This window comes from Oncorhynchus kisutch, linkage group LG27 (assembly GCF_002021735.2).
Source record: "Oncorhynchus kisutch isolate 150728-3 linkage group LG27, Okis_V2, whole genome shotgun sequence".
Taxonomy (NCBI): domain Eukaryota; kingdom Metazoa; phylum Chordata; class Actinopteri; order Salmoniformes; family Salmonidae; genus Oncorhynchus; species Oncorhynchus kisutch.
Window position 1 is genome coordinate 8076631 of NC_034200.2, and position 15334 is coordinate 8091964.

At 40.2% G+C, this 15334-nt stretch overlaps 1 protein-coding gene across 2 annotated transcripts; it reads left to right on the forward strand.

Moving 5' to 3' along the window:
• Positions 1-1000: 1000 nt before the first annotated feature.
• LOC109901016 (spindlin-1) lies at positions 1001-13834 on the forward strand. Of its 2 annotated transcripts, none has more exons than XM_020496986.2 (5): positions 1001-1132; positions 2084-2125; positions 2782-3047; positions 8758-8991; positions 10687-13834. In XM_020496986.2, the coding sequence occupies exons 2-5, from the start codon at positions 2106-2108 to the stop codon at positions 10890-10892; spliced, it is 726 nt and encodes a 241-aa protein (XP_020352575.1). In that variant the 5' UTR covers positions 1001-1132; positions 2084-2105; the 3' UTR covers positions 10893-13834. The 2 variants fall into 2 exon arrangements, with proteins under 2 accessions (XP_020352575.1, XP_031662796.1); XM_031806936.1 differs by lacking the exon at positions 1001-1132 and adding an exon at positions 1452-1723.
• Positions 13835-15334: the final 1500 nt, after the last annotated feature.

The following is a 15334-nucleotide window of genomic DNA, read 5'->3' on the forward strand; positions in this document are numbered from 1 at the left end:
ACCTGACGGGGGAAAATTGCACGTAGCCTACATTTAAGCATGGTTTTAATTAATAAGCTCAATGATAAAATTAATAGTAAAACTGTATGCATATTATCTGTTCTAAAATACTGAGATGGGAGACAAAGTTCTGAGTTAAACAAAAGTAGATTTCTGGGGTATCTGTACTTTACTTGACTATTTATATTTTTGGACAACTTTTACTTTTACATCAATACATTCCTTAAGAAAAGAATGTACTTTTTACTGCATACATTTTCCGACACCCAAAAGTACATGTTACATTTTGAATGCTTAGCAGGACAGGATAATTGTCTTATTTACACACTTATCAAGAGAACATCCCTGGTCATCCCTATTTCCACTGATCTGGCGGACTTCTGGCAGATATTTTAGCATTTACATTTACTTTTGATACTTAACTATATTTAAAACCAAATACTTTTAGACTTTTACTCAAGTAGTATTTTACTGGGTGACTTTCACTTTTACTTGAGTCATTTTTTATTAAGGTATCTTTACTTTTACTCAAGTATGAGAATTGTATACGTTTTCCACCATTTGAGTAAGATATTTAGGAGCCTCCTTTTGGACATGACTGATGACATCCATTGAGATTCAGAGGTCCTGTGTCAGGTATTTTCTGATCAGTCTGCTCTGTAGCTCTAGTTGATTATGTACAGTACGGGTACAGCAGTCGGATTGTGAGAGGCGGAGAGAGATAACGAATATTGGGAAAGACAATTCACAAAATGTATTGCATGGTGGGAAATGTAGGTTAGTTCACTACGTAGCCTATTGGCCTCAAAGTTTACTAACAGATAGGCAAAATAGATACACACGGAATCTTTAAATGCTTGCCAAAGCCACACTGTAGATGTATGCTAAATTAAAACATGTCCGCTCCTTTGTGAGATACAGCACCCAATCACTTTCCATGGATTTATGGTGAGTGACGTAATGGACACCAACTCCCAGCGTCCTTTGAGAAGTACACTGATTTAATGAACAGTTCTTTGAGACATAGACCTATCTTGGTAGTTGTAGTTTCCGTAGTAAGACTATTTCCTTGTAGCTTTCATGAGGTGGATTCTGCTCAGCAGAGGGAAGTAGATATGAAAATAGTGCCCAGGTAACTCTGTTTAAATATTTATTCTACTTTAATAATCGTTTTACTACACTAGAGTATAGGCCTGCTGTAATTCAAGCCCTCCAGTGCGTCAACTTCGCCTGTTGCGTGCGCTATTGTAATGCAAATGTGAATACCGCAATGGTCGTTTTACTGTAGACCAGAGGTCAGTTTTATGTCACAAAACAACCTCACTGTAGCCTATACATGATTACATGACGTTGATTGTTACATCGACGTTGATGTCGCAAATAGGCACGCGCGCCTTTGAAAAACAATTGTCAACATCTGAACAAAAATTACGAATGTGATAAGCTACACCTCTGCTTACAGGATGGCTTCAACTTGATTGTCTGTCGCCAGGTATATCTCTTGTCTAGTCCAGAAAAATCTAATTGCTACAATTTTTCGAAACTTGGTCGCAGCGAAATGACACTAGAGACGCGACATGATTGTATAGGAAATTGCACTGGCAGAAGTTGAAAGAGGTTATATAGCGAGAGGGAGGGCGACATTGTTGTTTGTTGACATCCGGTATGGCTACAATGTAACAACGCCTGTGGTCTACTCGCGGGAAACTACTAGGCTACATGGGTAAAATAACCAATTCTGTAGGACTACTTGTAGACTACATTGGTGGGTGTGGGTTTGTTGGTTGTGGGGGACAGCATAATTTACGCAATCATAATTATGCCATATGATAACACTGTAATTTAGGCAATATTGTTATGAGTGTCCAGAATCCCCAGGTAAATATGTGTGCCTTCTTCCTTTGTAACTTGAATATAGGTCTTTCTGCTCCTCAAGACACTGTCCATGTGTTATCCATATAACCTAGTAAAATATAAACTCATAATCCAACACACAATACAACTGTATCAAATGACTTTCTCAAGATTGAGATTATTAAATGTTTTTGCGTTGTAAAATACACTCTTTGCCCTCTACCCACAGGATTGTGTGAATTTATGGAAATATGTCCAAGAAAAGGGGCAGGTATGTTGAATCACTTGTTGGTTATTTCACTGATATTCTAGTACTGTTTTGTGTGTTTCCTGGTTTGCTTGAACCTGAACGGGCCACTGGGCATACGATGGTTGAATTAACGTTGTTTCCACGTCATTTCAACAAAATTACGTTCAACCAACGTGGAATAGACTGTGAATTGACGTCTGTGCCCAGTGGGTTGAATTTATTTGACCCATTTTACATTTACATTTGTCATTTAGCAGACGCTCTTATCCATAGTGACTTTTTTATTTTTTATTTTACCTTTATTTAACCAGGCAAGTCAGTTAAGAACAAATTCTTATTTAAATGTAGTGTAAAGATGTCTAAGTGAGACAACCACATATCACAATCATAGTAAGTTTTACCTCAATATAGTTATCAGCAAAGTGCTAGTATGAAAAAAGTAATGGCACTAGCCAACAAAAGATAGGGCAACAACTGATTAAGACAAATAACTGATACTTAGCTACTCCTGGAGAGAGCAGAAGTCCTCTAGCTACAGATTACTTAAAAAAAAAAAATTGGATCCCCATTAGCCGACGCCAATGGAGACAGCTAGTCTTACTGGGGTCTGACACATAACGAAAAAGACATTACAAACATAGATGAAGAGCCTATATTCTTCTCTCCCTTCCCCTCAGAAAGCGTAGCAGCGGTGAGCTGAGTGAGAGTTCAGGTTCGTCTCTGTCATCGACCCCGGACCCTAACAACCTGCTGGGCATGCGGATTGAGCACATCTGGAGGGAGAAGGGAAACCTGACCAAGTGGAAAGGCACAGTGCTGGAGCGCCTCACCGTTAACACCTCCCTCTACATGGTCAAATACGACGGATTCGACTGCGTCTATGGCATTGAGCTGTTCAAGGATGAGCGAGTGTCCAACCTCCAGGTTTTAACAGAGAAAGTCGGTGGGTTGGCTTGCTATTTGAGTATGTTGAAGCTTTTATTTAACCAGGTTGATCACGAGTAGGGCTATGGCGGTCACTAAATTTAGTCAGCCGGTGATTGTCAAGCAAATAACTTCCGATCTCACGGTAATTGACCGTTAATGAACATAAACACATTTAGCCTCTCCTGGCTTCCACACGTAGTCTACAAGCCACCGATGGAGAACTTTGAAACATCTATATTATAGAAAGCCTAATAAATCCCTGTAATATAGCCTACACCTTCACAATAAATCCATTATTTATTTTATAATGGTCTAAAGTAACATGGTATGAAGAAAATGTAGTCCATTTCAGAAGAACAGAACAGCATACTCTGAGTTGTCCTTATGTTAGGTCCTGATCTGGCAAAAAACTTTAGTGTATACAGAAATTGGCTATTTAGGAAAAAATAATCTCATGAAAACCTTTGAAGAATACAGTTTACCGTGTTGCATCTTCCAAGCTTTGGAGATACAATTTTTGTAAATTGCCATTTTTAAAAATATTTTTTAAAATCCAGAATAGTTCGTTTTCTTTGCAACATTTTAGCAAACAGTATAGCTCTCAAATCATCATATACAGTACAATAAAATGTGCACTTCATTCTCAACCTCCTAAATCCCAGATAGTACATAGTCGCTCTTCTTCATCAATGTCATTGAACCTACGTACTTCAAATTGTCAGAGGCAGTATCCATCCTGGTTCTCAACTGGGCACACAAGGACCTTTTGGTTAGGTGAGAGGTGACATAAGGTCATAGATCGTAGCTGCTTTTGATCTGGCTGTAAGTTCAGAGTTTTGGTTTAGTCCGTTTACCAATTTTCATTGTAGCTAAGGGTTAACTTGTGTTTGATCATACTGCATCCTAACTTGTTTCTAAAGTGTTGTAGATCAGCTTCCTTAAATATGGCATCGAGTTCCGTTGTCCAAGGGTAGTTGTGTGTTTTATCCCAGTAGAATTTTTTTTTTGTTATTCTGTCCACTGGAATATTGATAAGGCTGTTCCATAACCTAATAATTTCACCCCTCTTGTCTTATTTCACAGAGCTCCCAACCCATGTCTCCTTGAATAGCAAGGCTTGGAGCAAACTTACACACTCCCAGAAAACATTGTATGGCTCCATTCTGAATAGAGTCTGCTGTTTTGGATTCTATAAAACCCCTGATTCCAGCAGCATAGTTCAGTATAGGACACACATGAACTAAAGTGCTGTGAATATGTACAATAGCCCAGGTCTTTACAGACTTTCAGTGTACTTACGACAGACCCCAACATGCTATCTGCAGAATCTAGTACATACTTTATACCCTCTTTAAAGGTCATACATTCATCAAAAGGAAACCAATATGAGTTAGTGTTTTTAGGGGCATTACTTCAAAAGAGAATATGAAAACTTCTTACTGTCTCATTAATCATTCATCTCCATTTGGTACACCAGAGATTGACTGTGTTCTGCATACATTGCAAATCAAACTCGCTTTCTGCAATGAGAACGATATCATCCGGGTACAATAGTAAAAGACAAAAGAGTCTGCAGTAACCTAGTAGACTTTAGGACTTCATTTGGCAACTCTGCTATTCTTATTGCTTTTCTTATTTTGCTTTCAACAGCATTCCTAACTTCCTCAAGTCAATTCAGGAGCACGTTTGAGGTGTATCCAGCCCTATTTATCTCAATTTCCAACCCATTCTTTAAGTTACATGTATAATTTATAATTAATCATCAAGCACAGGTGGTATATTATTGCCTGAAAATAGGTTAACAAAATCCTTCTCCCTGTTAATACACAATTCTTCTTATGTTCAAGTTGATAATTTTCCAGTATGATTTCCATTTGAATTTTCAATAACTCTTTTCGGACCCAGTTTATTGATTTCAGTCCAAAATTGCTGAGGGTTGTTACTTTGCAGTTGTTCAAGATGCAGTGCTTGGCCCCTTCTGAATCTCCTCTTCTAGAACTTAGGTTGTTGTCAAAGATATGTTGACACTGTTTAAACTCTTCCCTTAAACCTCTTCTCATTGATTGGTCGTTACATTTTAGAAACATATTTTCTGCAACACTCATTACAAACCATAAATGACTTAACTCTTTATTCCAGTAACAGTTTACCAATTTGTTGAGGTCTCAGGCTTGGATGATACTGATTTTAACAGGGAAACACTTTTCCATTGCATCATGTAGTACATCACAGAACCGGCCATACCACTGATCAATATTATATTGTGTTTTCTGGCAAAAATCCAGGTTATCAATAAGGTCCATAAGAACAGTACAGCACATGTCAGATGAAAGAAAATGGTCCGCTAGGTTTCTAGGCCTTCTTTTGGTCTGATTTGCACTTGTCTTTGATAAGCCTACATCACCTTCCTCCCCAGTATAGTTTCAGAAACAACAATGAAGGATCAGGCCTCCAATCAGGCCAATACACTCAGGACCTTTACCTTTACTTTCTCAGTTGAGGTAATCACATTCAACTCCACACATGAATTCAGACAGTCATGAGGTGTTATAATATAGTTGACGACTGCTTTTCACTTTGTTGACAAAATTATCATTTTGTGGTGATAATCTACCATCTAGAATGCAGAATTTGGAATCCTTTTGAGAACTCATGCCTATTTAAACCTGTGTCTAAAGCAACTTTAGGTGCAATAACATCAATGTCAATTAAACAATCTTTCAGATCACAGATACGACTGTTCAGGTCACCGAATATATACAGTACCTTCAGAAAGTATTCATACCCCTTGACTTATTCCACATTTTGTGTTACAGGCTGAATTCAAAATGTATTAAATATTTATTTTTCTCACCCATCTGCCTCACAATGACAACATGAAAACATGTTTTAAAACATTTAGCCAATGTACTGAAAATGAAATATCTAATTTACATAAGTATTCACACCCCTGTTAGAATCACCGTTGGCAGCGATTACAGTTAAGTCTTTCTGGGTAAGTCTCTAATTGGATATTTGCCCTTTTTTTTTTTTGAAAATTCTTCAAGATCAGTCAAATTGGTTGTTGGTCATTGCCAGACAGCCATTTTTAAGTCGTGCCATAGATTTTCAAGCTGGTTTAAGTCAAAACTGTAACTTGGCCACTAATGACCTATTCAATGTCGTCTTAGTAAACACCTACAGTATATATTTGGCCTTGTGTTTTAGGTTATTGTCCTGCTCAAAGGTGAATTTGTCTCATAGTGTCTGTTGGAAAGCAGACTGAACCAGGTTTTTCTCTAAGATTTTGCCTGTGTTTAGCTCTATTCTGTTTCTTTTTTTTATCCTAAGAAAAACTCCCTAGTCCTTGCCAATGACAAGCACATCCATAACATGATGCAGCCACCACCATGCTTGAAAATATGAAGAGGGTATTGTGTGTAGGCTTGTGGCACAAAATCCCAATTTAATCCATTTTAAATACAGGCTGTAACACAAGAAATATTGGAAAAAGTCAAGGGTTGTGAACACTTTCAGTGTCCAGAGAATACACCTGCGCCAACAAGTGGAGAGTTCCCCTTGTAGAACCCTCCGGTGGTAAATAACAAGACAAAATAACAAAATAATGTTTTTTAAAATTTAACTAGACACATGGTGTTCAAATCTTACACCAATTTTTCCATCCATTGACTTGTCCACAATGTTCACTCTATATTGTTCAATTTGTTCCTAAAAAAAGTCAGATGCCACCTGAAGCTTTAGGGGCTCTTGCTCTTATATGAACGTTTCGGTTGTGTCCAAACCAAGAATAACCATCCAAGTCAATAGTGGAGTCACCAGACAAATGAGTTTCATTCAGATGAATAGTCAGGGTGTAGGGCCTGTAGTAGTAATGTTCTAAGAGTAGAATTTGAGGTCGTCCATCCATTAACGTTCCAGTGAATTAAATACAATTGTTAAGCCGGGACATGATCTGTTAGTCCCGGCGTCTGTGGTCGCCCTAGGGATCAGGAGAACTGCTTCATCATCCTCCCATTCCCCGAAATGTAGAAATCTTGAAGTTTTGAAGTTGATTTTGATTATTCCATTTGTGTGGACCGATGATGCTTTAGCCGGAGGACATCCCCTTTATCTTTAATGTGACCTTCACGACTCCTGGTCCCCAGCCTCTTGCTCTCATTCTTTCGGTGGCCACCAACTCTGACACCCTCGGTGACAGCTCCCCTCCTTTTCTGCTGTGTCTTTGTTGTCCTTGTAAGGTTACTATTATAGATGCGTCTGGGTCAAACTGTTTAGTTGGGTTCTTGTTGTGTTACATTTTTGTCCTCGATACTGCCCATTCTTGAACTCAGGAGCGCCATATCCAGGTCAATATCTTCACAGATTTATTTGGCTTTCTGCTCCAAATCAGTTTATGAGATTTAGATTTTCTATGACCAGCTTCTCCATGTTGTCACGAAGGCTGTCGACCTTGCTGTTTATTTGCTTTTCAAGAGTCGTTTGCATTGTGACCATTTTCGCATTGAGAATCTTCAATTATTCCATTATACCGTCAGTCTCGTTTTTGTCAAAGCGAATCTCCATCCGGGTTATTTTTCTGCCTTAACGGTAGCATAGCAGACATCTCCCATATGGTTAAGATAGCCTGCTGAGTAATTAATGTAACTTTAGGAAGTTTAAAACAACGTATTTACATTTTGTTTCCAAAGTTTTGTCTCAGTTTGCTAAACACTGTTCACCAATTGGAAGTCCAGTCAGTCTATCTACAAAATACACAAGAGCTACTGTGTGTGCAGGTCTTTGCTCCAGACCAGCATGTACATAACAGATGAATTTGATCAAATCAAATGTATTTCTATAGCCCTTCGTACATCAGCTTATATCTCAAAGTGCTGTACAGAAACCCAGCCTAAAACCCAAAACAGCAAGCAATGCAGGTGTAGAAGCACTGTGGCTAGGAAAAACTCCCTAGAAAGGCCAAAACCTAGGAAGAAACCTAGAAAGGAACCAGGCTATGTGGGGTGGCCAGTCCTCTTCTGGCTGTGCCGGGTGGAGATTATAACAGAACATGGCCAAGATGTTCAAATGTTTATAAATGACCAGCATGGTCAAATAATAATAATCACAGGCAGAACAGTTGAAACTGGAGCAGCAGCACGGCCAGATGGACTGGGGACAGCAAGGAGTCATCATGTCAGGTAGTCCTGAGGCATGGTCCTAGGGCTCAGGTCCTCCGAGAGAGAGAGAGAATTGTATAGAAAAGCCTGTATAACCTTATCTCCCTTTACTCTCCTTATCCCCAAGTTAATGCCCTACCATTGCCTTATCATGTGTAATTTCCCCTCATTGATAATTGTATTCTTCTTCCGTACAGCAAACCACAACTCTGTGCAATATAATTGTACTCAATCCCATTATGAACCCTAGCACCTCGCTTCTACTGTATATGTGTACAGCTATCCATGCCATTCAGATCTACACAAGTGCTTAGGAGTGGTTTTGAAATTGAGTATTTGTGTTTCCACCTCTAGTCACCCCCCAAAGTACACATAAAAAGCAATGCTATTCCCTCTACCTTTCCCAACTTGGGGAACTATTTTAGTTGCCTGGTGGAATCTGCCTTGTCTTGCGAAAGCTCACATTCTGTTTAATTTTAAACCAAAAGTGAGCGCAGAATTCGGTCTGCTTAACCATGTTGTTATTTGATTTATTTTCAACACTATAAAATCTGTGGTTTACCCCTATAGTAAACAACAAGATCAAGGTGCCCCATGATGCGCCAGAGCTGGTGGGGAAGGCTGTGGAGCACCTGTTTGAGAAGGAGGACGGTGAGAAGAACGAGTGGCGGGGCATGGTGCTGTCTCGCGCCCCCATCATGACCAACTGGTACTACATCACCTATGAGAAGGACCCTGTGCTCTACATGTACCAGCTCTGGGACGACTATAAGGACGGAGACCTCCGCATCCTCCCTGAAGCAGGTAAGAGCTTTTATTTGTTTTGGAGTATTTGTTTTAATTTTCTTTGGTTGGAATCAGCTATTTCCCTAATCCTGTAAAAAGAGGGAAGGGCAATACAGAGAGACAGAAATGGAGAGAGATAATCGGTCCACTGATAAATCTGGACTATACAAATAAAAGATTAAACATTCTCAGACACTGCCAGAGATAGTTATCATTCCCTCTCAAATAGCCTATTATGATCATCTCAGGATTTATGCAATGTTAGTGCTGACCAAAGGGAAACCTCATTTAACATAGTAATGGGGATGGTGGTCCTTTTGATTGTCAAGGGTACACTCATGTTGGTATAGCTCTACAGTATCTTATCTTCTTAAACTTCTTGGCGCACACATCCCGTTAGCGGGATCATTTTTGTCAACATCCGCTGAATTGCAGAGCGCCAAGCATATCCAAGCATTTATGTTAGGACATCTCTCTCAGCAGACAAAACATTACAAACAGCAAAGTAGATTGGTCACGAAAGTCAGAAAAGCAATAGAACGAATCACTTACCTTTGATCTTTGGATGTTTGCACTCACGAGACTCCCAGTTACACAATAAATGTTCCTTTTGTTCCATAACGATTATTTTTATATCCAAAATACCTCCATTTGGTTAGCGCGTTTTGTTCTGAAATCCACAGGCTCGAGCGGTCACGACGGGGCAGATAAAAATTCCAAATAGTATCCGTAAAGTTCGTAGAAACATGTCAAACGTTTTTTATAATCAATCCTCAGGTTGTTTATAATCGATTAATATTTCAACCGGACCGTAGCTTTTTCAATAGGAGAGAGAGAAAATGTCTGCTCCAAGCTGTTGCGCATGTGATCCTTCTCGCTCATATTTCAGAATAAAAGCCTGAAAGTATGTCTAAAGACTGTTCACACCATGTGGAAGCCATAGAGAACGGAATCTGGTTGATATCCCTTTAAATGGAGGGAAGGCATGCAATGGAACAGAGACGTTTCAGGAAAAACAGCACTTCCTGGTTGGATTTTCCTCAGGCTTTCGCCTGCAATATCAGTTCTGTTATACTCACAGACAATATGTTGACAGTTTTGGAAACTTTAGAGTGTTTTCTATCCTAATCTGACAATTATATGCATATTCTAGATTCTGGGCCCGAGAAATAGGCAGTTTCATTTGGGTGTGTTTTTCATCCAAACATCAAAATACTGCCCTCTACACTCAAGGTTTTAAGAAGGCATAGTACTGGAGTTTACTGCGTACAGCACTGAAGTTGGAATAGGGACATAGGAAGAGAACGACGTCGAGAGTACTATGACCATCTGTGGTGAAGTAATTGTTGTGAAGCTAAATGGAAGGCAGGTGACTGAAAGCATATGAAAAAATAGGAGGTCATGTAAATCTTGTAAGGCTACTGGGTGAAATAGACTTGAGTTTTTAATTGAGCATGAGAACTGGAACACACATACATACCTTATGCTCATTCCCTGTTCAGGATGTTATTGTAAAATAGTGTGTGTTCTCAATTACTTACCTGGTTAAATAAAGGCAAATAAATAGCTTAGCTTCTGAGCAGGCTACCTGAATGAGGAGGAAGTATTTGTTTTGGTATGTGAAGTAAAAGGGCAGACGACAGCATATGCAAATTATCTTTTTTCATTCTCTCTGTTCTTTCTTCCTCATCTTATTATTTTCTTGTTTCCCAGAGAACAAACACCTACTGCCTGCAGACAGGAAGCCAGGCGAGGAGACAGAGAGCCTTGTGGGTAAGCAGGTGGAGTACGTCACGGATAAGGGCGTGAAAAGAACGGGGCTGGTTATCTACCAGGTTCCAGCCAAACCCTCTGTCTACTACATCAAATACGACGATGACTTCCACATCCACGTCTACGACCTGGTCAAAACCACCTAGAATACAACTCTACCCGGTCAAAGCCCCCTAGAAAGGACTAGGCCCCCCTGCCTCCGACCCTCACACCTGTACACTCATCTTAGGTTGAGGCCTATTTCAACTCAGTCAATTCAGGAAGAGAGTTGAAGTTCAGTATTCACCAAAGTCAAAATATTGGGAAACTTAATTCATTATTGGAATGTCAACCCATTTCCTGAATTGACTGGATTGAAATGGAACTCTCTGCAACCATGACACTACCCTGCCATTATTGTGGACATATTCCCTGCCCTGTGTCTTGTCCAACGTCAGAAGTTTGCTAAAAGTGTGAACTCTGTGACTCATAGTGACTAGTGTTTTGTAAACAGTGCAAAGCCTGCATGTATTTCCTTTGCTTTTAAGAAACAAGTGATTAAGCAGTTATGTTTGATTATGTTTGGCTAAGAAGTACTAATTATAAATCGCTCTGGATAAGAGTGTCTCCTAAATGACTAAAATATAAATGTAAGGAAGTAGATATTATCAATGAAAATGACCTATGTTGATGTTCAAATGTGTTGCTAGAATAAGTGCAATAAAAAAATGATTTAATAGAAATTATAAACAACTGCCAAGATTTGACTGCACATGTCTCAGAATAGCCAAACACCAGCTGAGGTCAAATTATTAGACCTACTAGTTTCATGAGTACAGAGAAGTCATGTTTATTTGAGCCAGACATTTAAATACTATTGGCTGTCACTGCAAGACATTTTGGATTATAATCTACCCTTAGTCATGGTTGAATAATCAAATATTTCTGTCACGTTAGAACGCTGTGAACATAACTGTACTTGCTTTTGTAAATACCTGTATTGTGAGGCATTCTTGAAAATACTGCAAAGTTGCTTTGGTATGATTTGCTGTTAAATAATGCATGATTTAGAGATTGCAGCAATTGTTGGTACATTGTTTGTTTCATTATGGTGGGTAACCACCCCAGTTGGTAAAGCAGCACAATATATACAAAAAGACAGAAGGACAAATGGTTTCTCCATCATTTACAGATATTAGCAGATGTTAAAGCAGGTGCCGCGACAACAAGAAAATAAACAAGAAATTAAGAAACGAGCAATGTCAGAGTCCGGAATATTAATACAGGGTGTGTATAGACAATATCTACAATATACAATATATATAAGTAGTAAAAGGGTATGTACAGCAGTAGTTGTATAGGATGAGCTATGTCAAGAATACAGTATCCCACTAGGCACAAACTAGGCACAAATGTCAATTCAACATCTTCCACATTGGTTCAATGTAATTTCATTGAAATAATGTAGAAACAACACCTAAAGTGGACATTGCTCTTGGCTGCTTGGAGTCGCATTAACAGTAATCCCATGCAGCCTTGTTTACAAGTTTGAACACTGGAAGATGACATTTAATTTACACCTCAATTAGGATGATAGAGCGTAATTATTTCTATATAGCTTATATTCTCATTCTAAACTTCTAATGCAAGTGGGGTGGGTGTGGCTTCATGACAATGATGGCAAGAGCAGCTGCTCACCTATTTTACTCAATGCAGTTCCACCTCCAACACCGCCAAAACATCCGCTATGCGGGTGTCTGCTATCGCCAGTTAATGCTTGATCTGATTGAATCTAGGCCGGCTAGTGATGACTGTTTAACAGTCTGATGGCCTAGAGATAGAAGCTGCTTTTCAGACTCTTGGGGCCAGCTTTGATGTACCTGTACTGCCTCTGCCTGCTAGATGGTCGCAGGGTGAACTTGGGTGGCTGAGCTCCTTGATGATCTTCTTTGCCTTCCTGTGATACCCGGTGCTGAAGGTGTCCTGGAGGGTAGGCATTGTGCCCCAGGTGATGCGCTGGGCAAGACCGCACCACCCTCTGGAGAGCCCTGCGGTTGCGGGAGGTGCAGTTGCCGTACCAGGCGGTGATACAGCCCGACAGAATGGTGCTCAATGGTGCATCTGTAGAAGTTTGAGATGGTCAAACACGACTCCAAGACAAATTTCTTCAGCCTCCTGTGGTTGAAGAGGTGCTGTTGCCCCTTCATCACGGTATCAGTGTAGCGGTACCATTTCAGGTTTCTCAGGAGGAACTTTGCACTCCGTGGAACTTGAAGCTTTTGACCCTCTCCACTGTGGCCCCGTGGGTGGAGGCGTACTCTCATGGCTGTCTCCTGTAGTCCACAAACAACTCCTTTGTTTTATTGACATTGAGGGAGAGGTTATTTTCCTGGCACCACTTCACCAGGGCTCTCACCTCCTTGTAGGCTGTCTCGTCATTGTTGGTAATCAGGCCTACCACTGTGTCGTCAGCAAACTTGATGATAAAGTTGGAGACGTGCGTTGCCATGCAGTCGTGTGAATGGGGAGTACCTTCACCACCTGGAATTGGCCCATCAGGAAGTCTAGTTGCACAGAGAGGGGTTCAGACCCAGGGTCCTGAGCTTAGTGATGAGCTTGGAGGGCACTATGGTGTTGAATGCTGAGCAGAAGTTGATGAACAACATTCTCACATAGGTGTTCTTCTTGTCAAGGTTGGATAGGAAAGTATGCAGTGGCGATTTCGTCTTCCATGGATCTGTTGTGGTGGTATGCAAATTGTAGTGGGTGTCGGATAAGGTGGAGGTAATATGGTCCTTAAATAGCCTCGCAAAGCACTTCATGAGGCAGGGGTGAGGCTGTGGATGTTTGTATGTCAGCATGTTGTCATTTTTGTGTATGTTTTGTATTGTATAATAAAACTTCTTTTTTTTTTTTTACAAAAAAGAGCACTTCATGATGACATTTAGATCAGTAACCTTTGCTTTCTTGGGTACAGGAACAATGGTGGACATCTTGAAGCAAGTGGGGACAACAGAAATCCATTTTGTAATATGATTCTAGCAGGTAATTACTGATTGTTAGAAATAGTTCAATTGAGCAAAAGCTTTAATAAACACATTAAACCACACTTTGAACAATTGTTGTAAAATGAGCATTTCCTTGTTTTAGCAATGACTGCGTGGCAAACACGACTCCAACACCATCATTAGGTTTGCTGACGACACAACAGTGGTAGGCCTGATCACCAACAACGATGAGACAGCCTATAAGGAGGAGATCAGAGAACTGGCAGTGGGGTGCCAGGACAACAACCTCTCCCTCAATGTGAGCAAGACAAAGGAACTGATCGTGGACAACAGGAAAAGGCGGGCCGAACAGGCCCACATTAACATCGATGGGGCTGTAGTGGAGTGGGTTGAGAGTTTCAAGTTCCTTGGTGTCCACATCACCAACGAACTATCATGGTCCAAACATACCAAGACAGAGGGCACAACAAAACCTTTTCCCCCTCAGGAGACTAAAAAGATTTGGCTTGGGCCCCCAGATCCTCAAAAGCTTCTACAGCTGCACCATCGAGAGCATCCAGACCGGTTGCATCACCGCCAGGTATGGCAACTCCTTGGCATCTAACCGTAAGGCGCTACAGAGGGTAGTGCGAACGGCCCAGTACATCACTGGGGCCAAGCTTCCTGCCATCCAGGACCTATATAATAGGCGGTGTCAGAGGAAAGCCTATTGTCAGAGACTCTAGTCACCCAAGTTATAAACTGTTTTCTCTTCTACCGCACGGCAAGCGGTACCGGAGCGCCAAGTCTGGGACCAAAAGGCTCCTCAACAGATTCTACCCCCAAGCCATTAGATTGCTGAACAATTCATAAAACAGCCGCCACAGGACAATTTACATTGACCCCCCCCCCCCCTTGCACTCTGACTCGGTTCCCCCTGTATACAGCCTCTATTCTTATTCTTATTGTGTTACTTTTTATTATTACTTTTATTTTGGCCTACTTGGTAAAACATTTCTTCTTCTTGAACTGCACTGTTGGTTAAGGGCTTGTAAGTCAGCATTTTACTGTAAAGTCTACACTTGTATTCGGCACATGTGACAAAGTTTGATTTGATTTGACTTCTGTAGTGGTTTTAGTCCATTCTTGTACAGTTCAAGTGATTGACTGTCAATGGGTTGTCATTAGAAATACAATTCCGAAGGAGATTTGTTGAAGAAAATCACTTGCGCTCTATGGACAGGTTCACTAATAAGGAATGAAACATAAATGGTAATAAAAACGCTTTTAGCTTTTGTTCTTCGTTCACCTCGGGAAATAACAGGTGTAAAAATTGCACAGACCTTTCTAAAGCTGGACATTAGGTTTTAATGGGGTATTTTTCCACAGTAAGAGGTTGATGTTGAAATTGACTTTTGAAACTAGCTTTTGTTTAGAAAAGTTGAAGATAAATACCTTCTTAGTCATGTTCTCTCAAAATGCCATTTTTAATTTAACTCTGAAATTATACATCCCATTTTGAGACTTGTCATTTTCCTCTCCTCTTGTGTTCTGCTCTATTATTCTCGCTGTGTTTGCTAGCTATTGAAACCGTTGTTTCTGTCATTATGCCAGTCAATCAG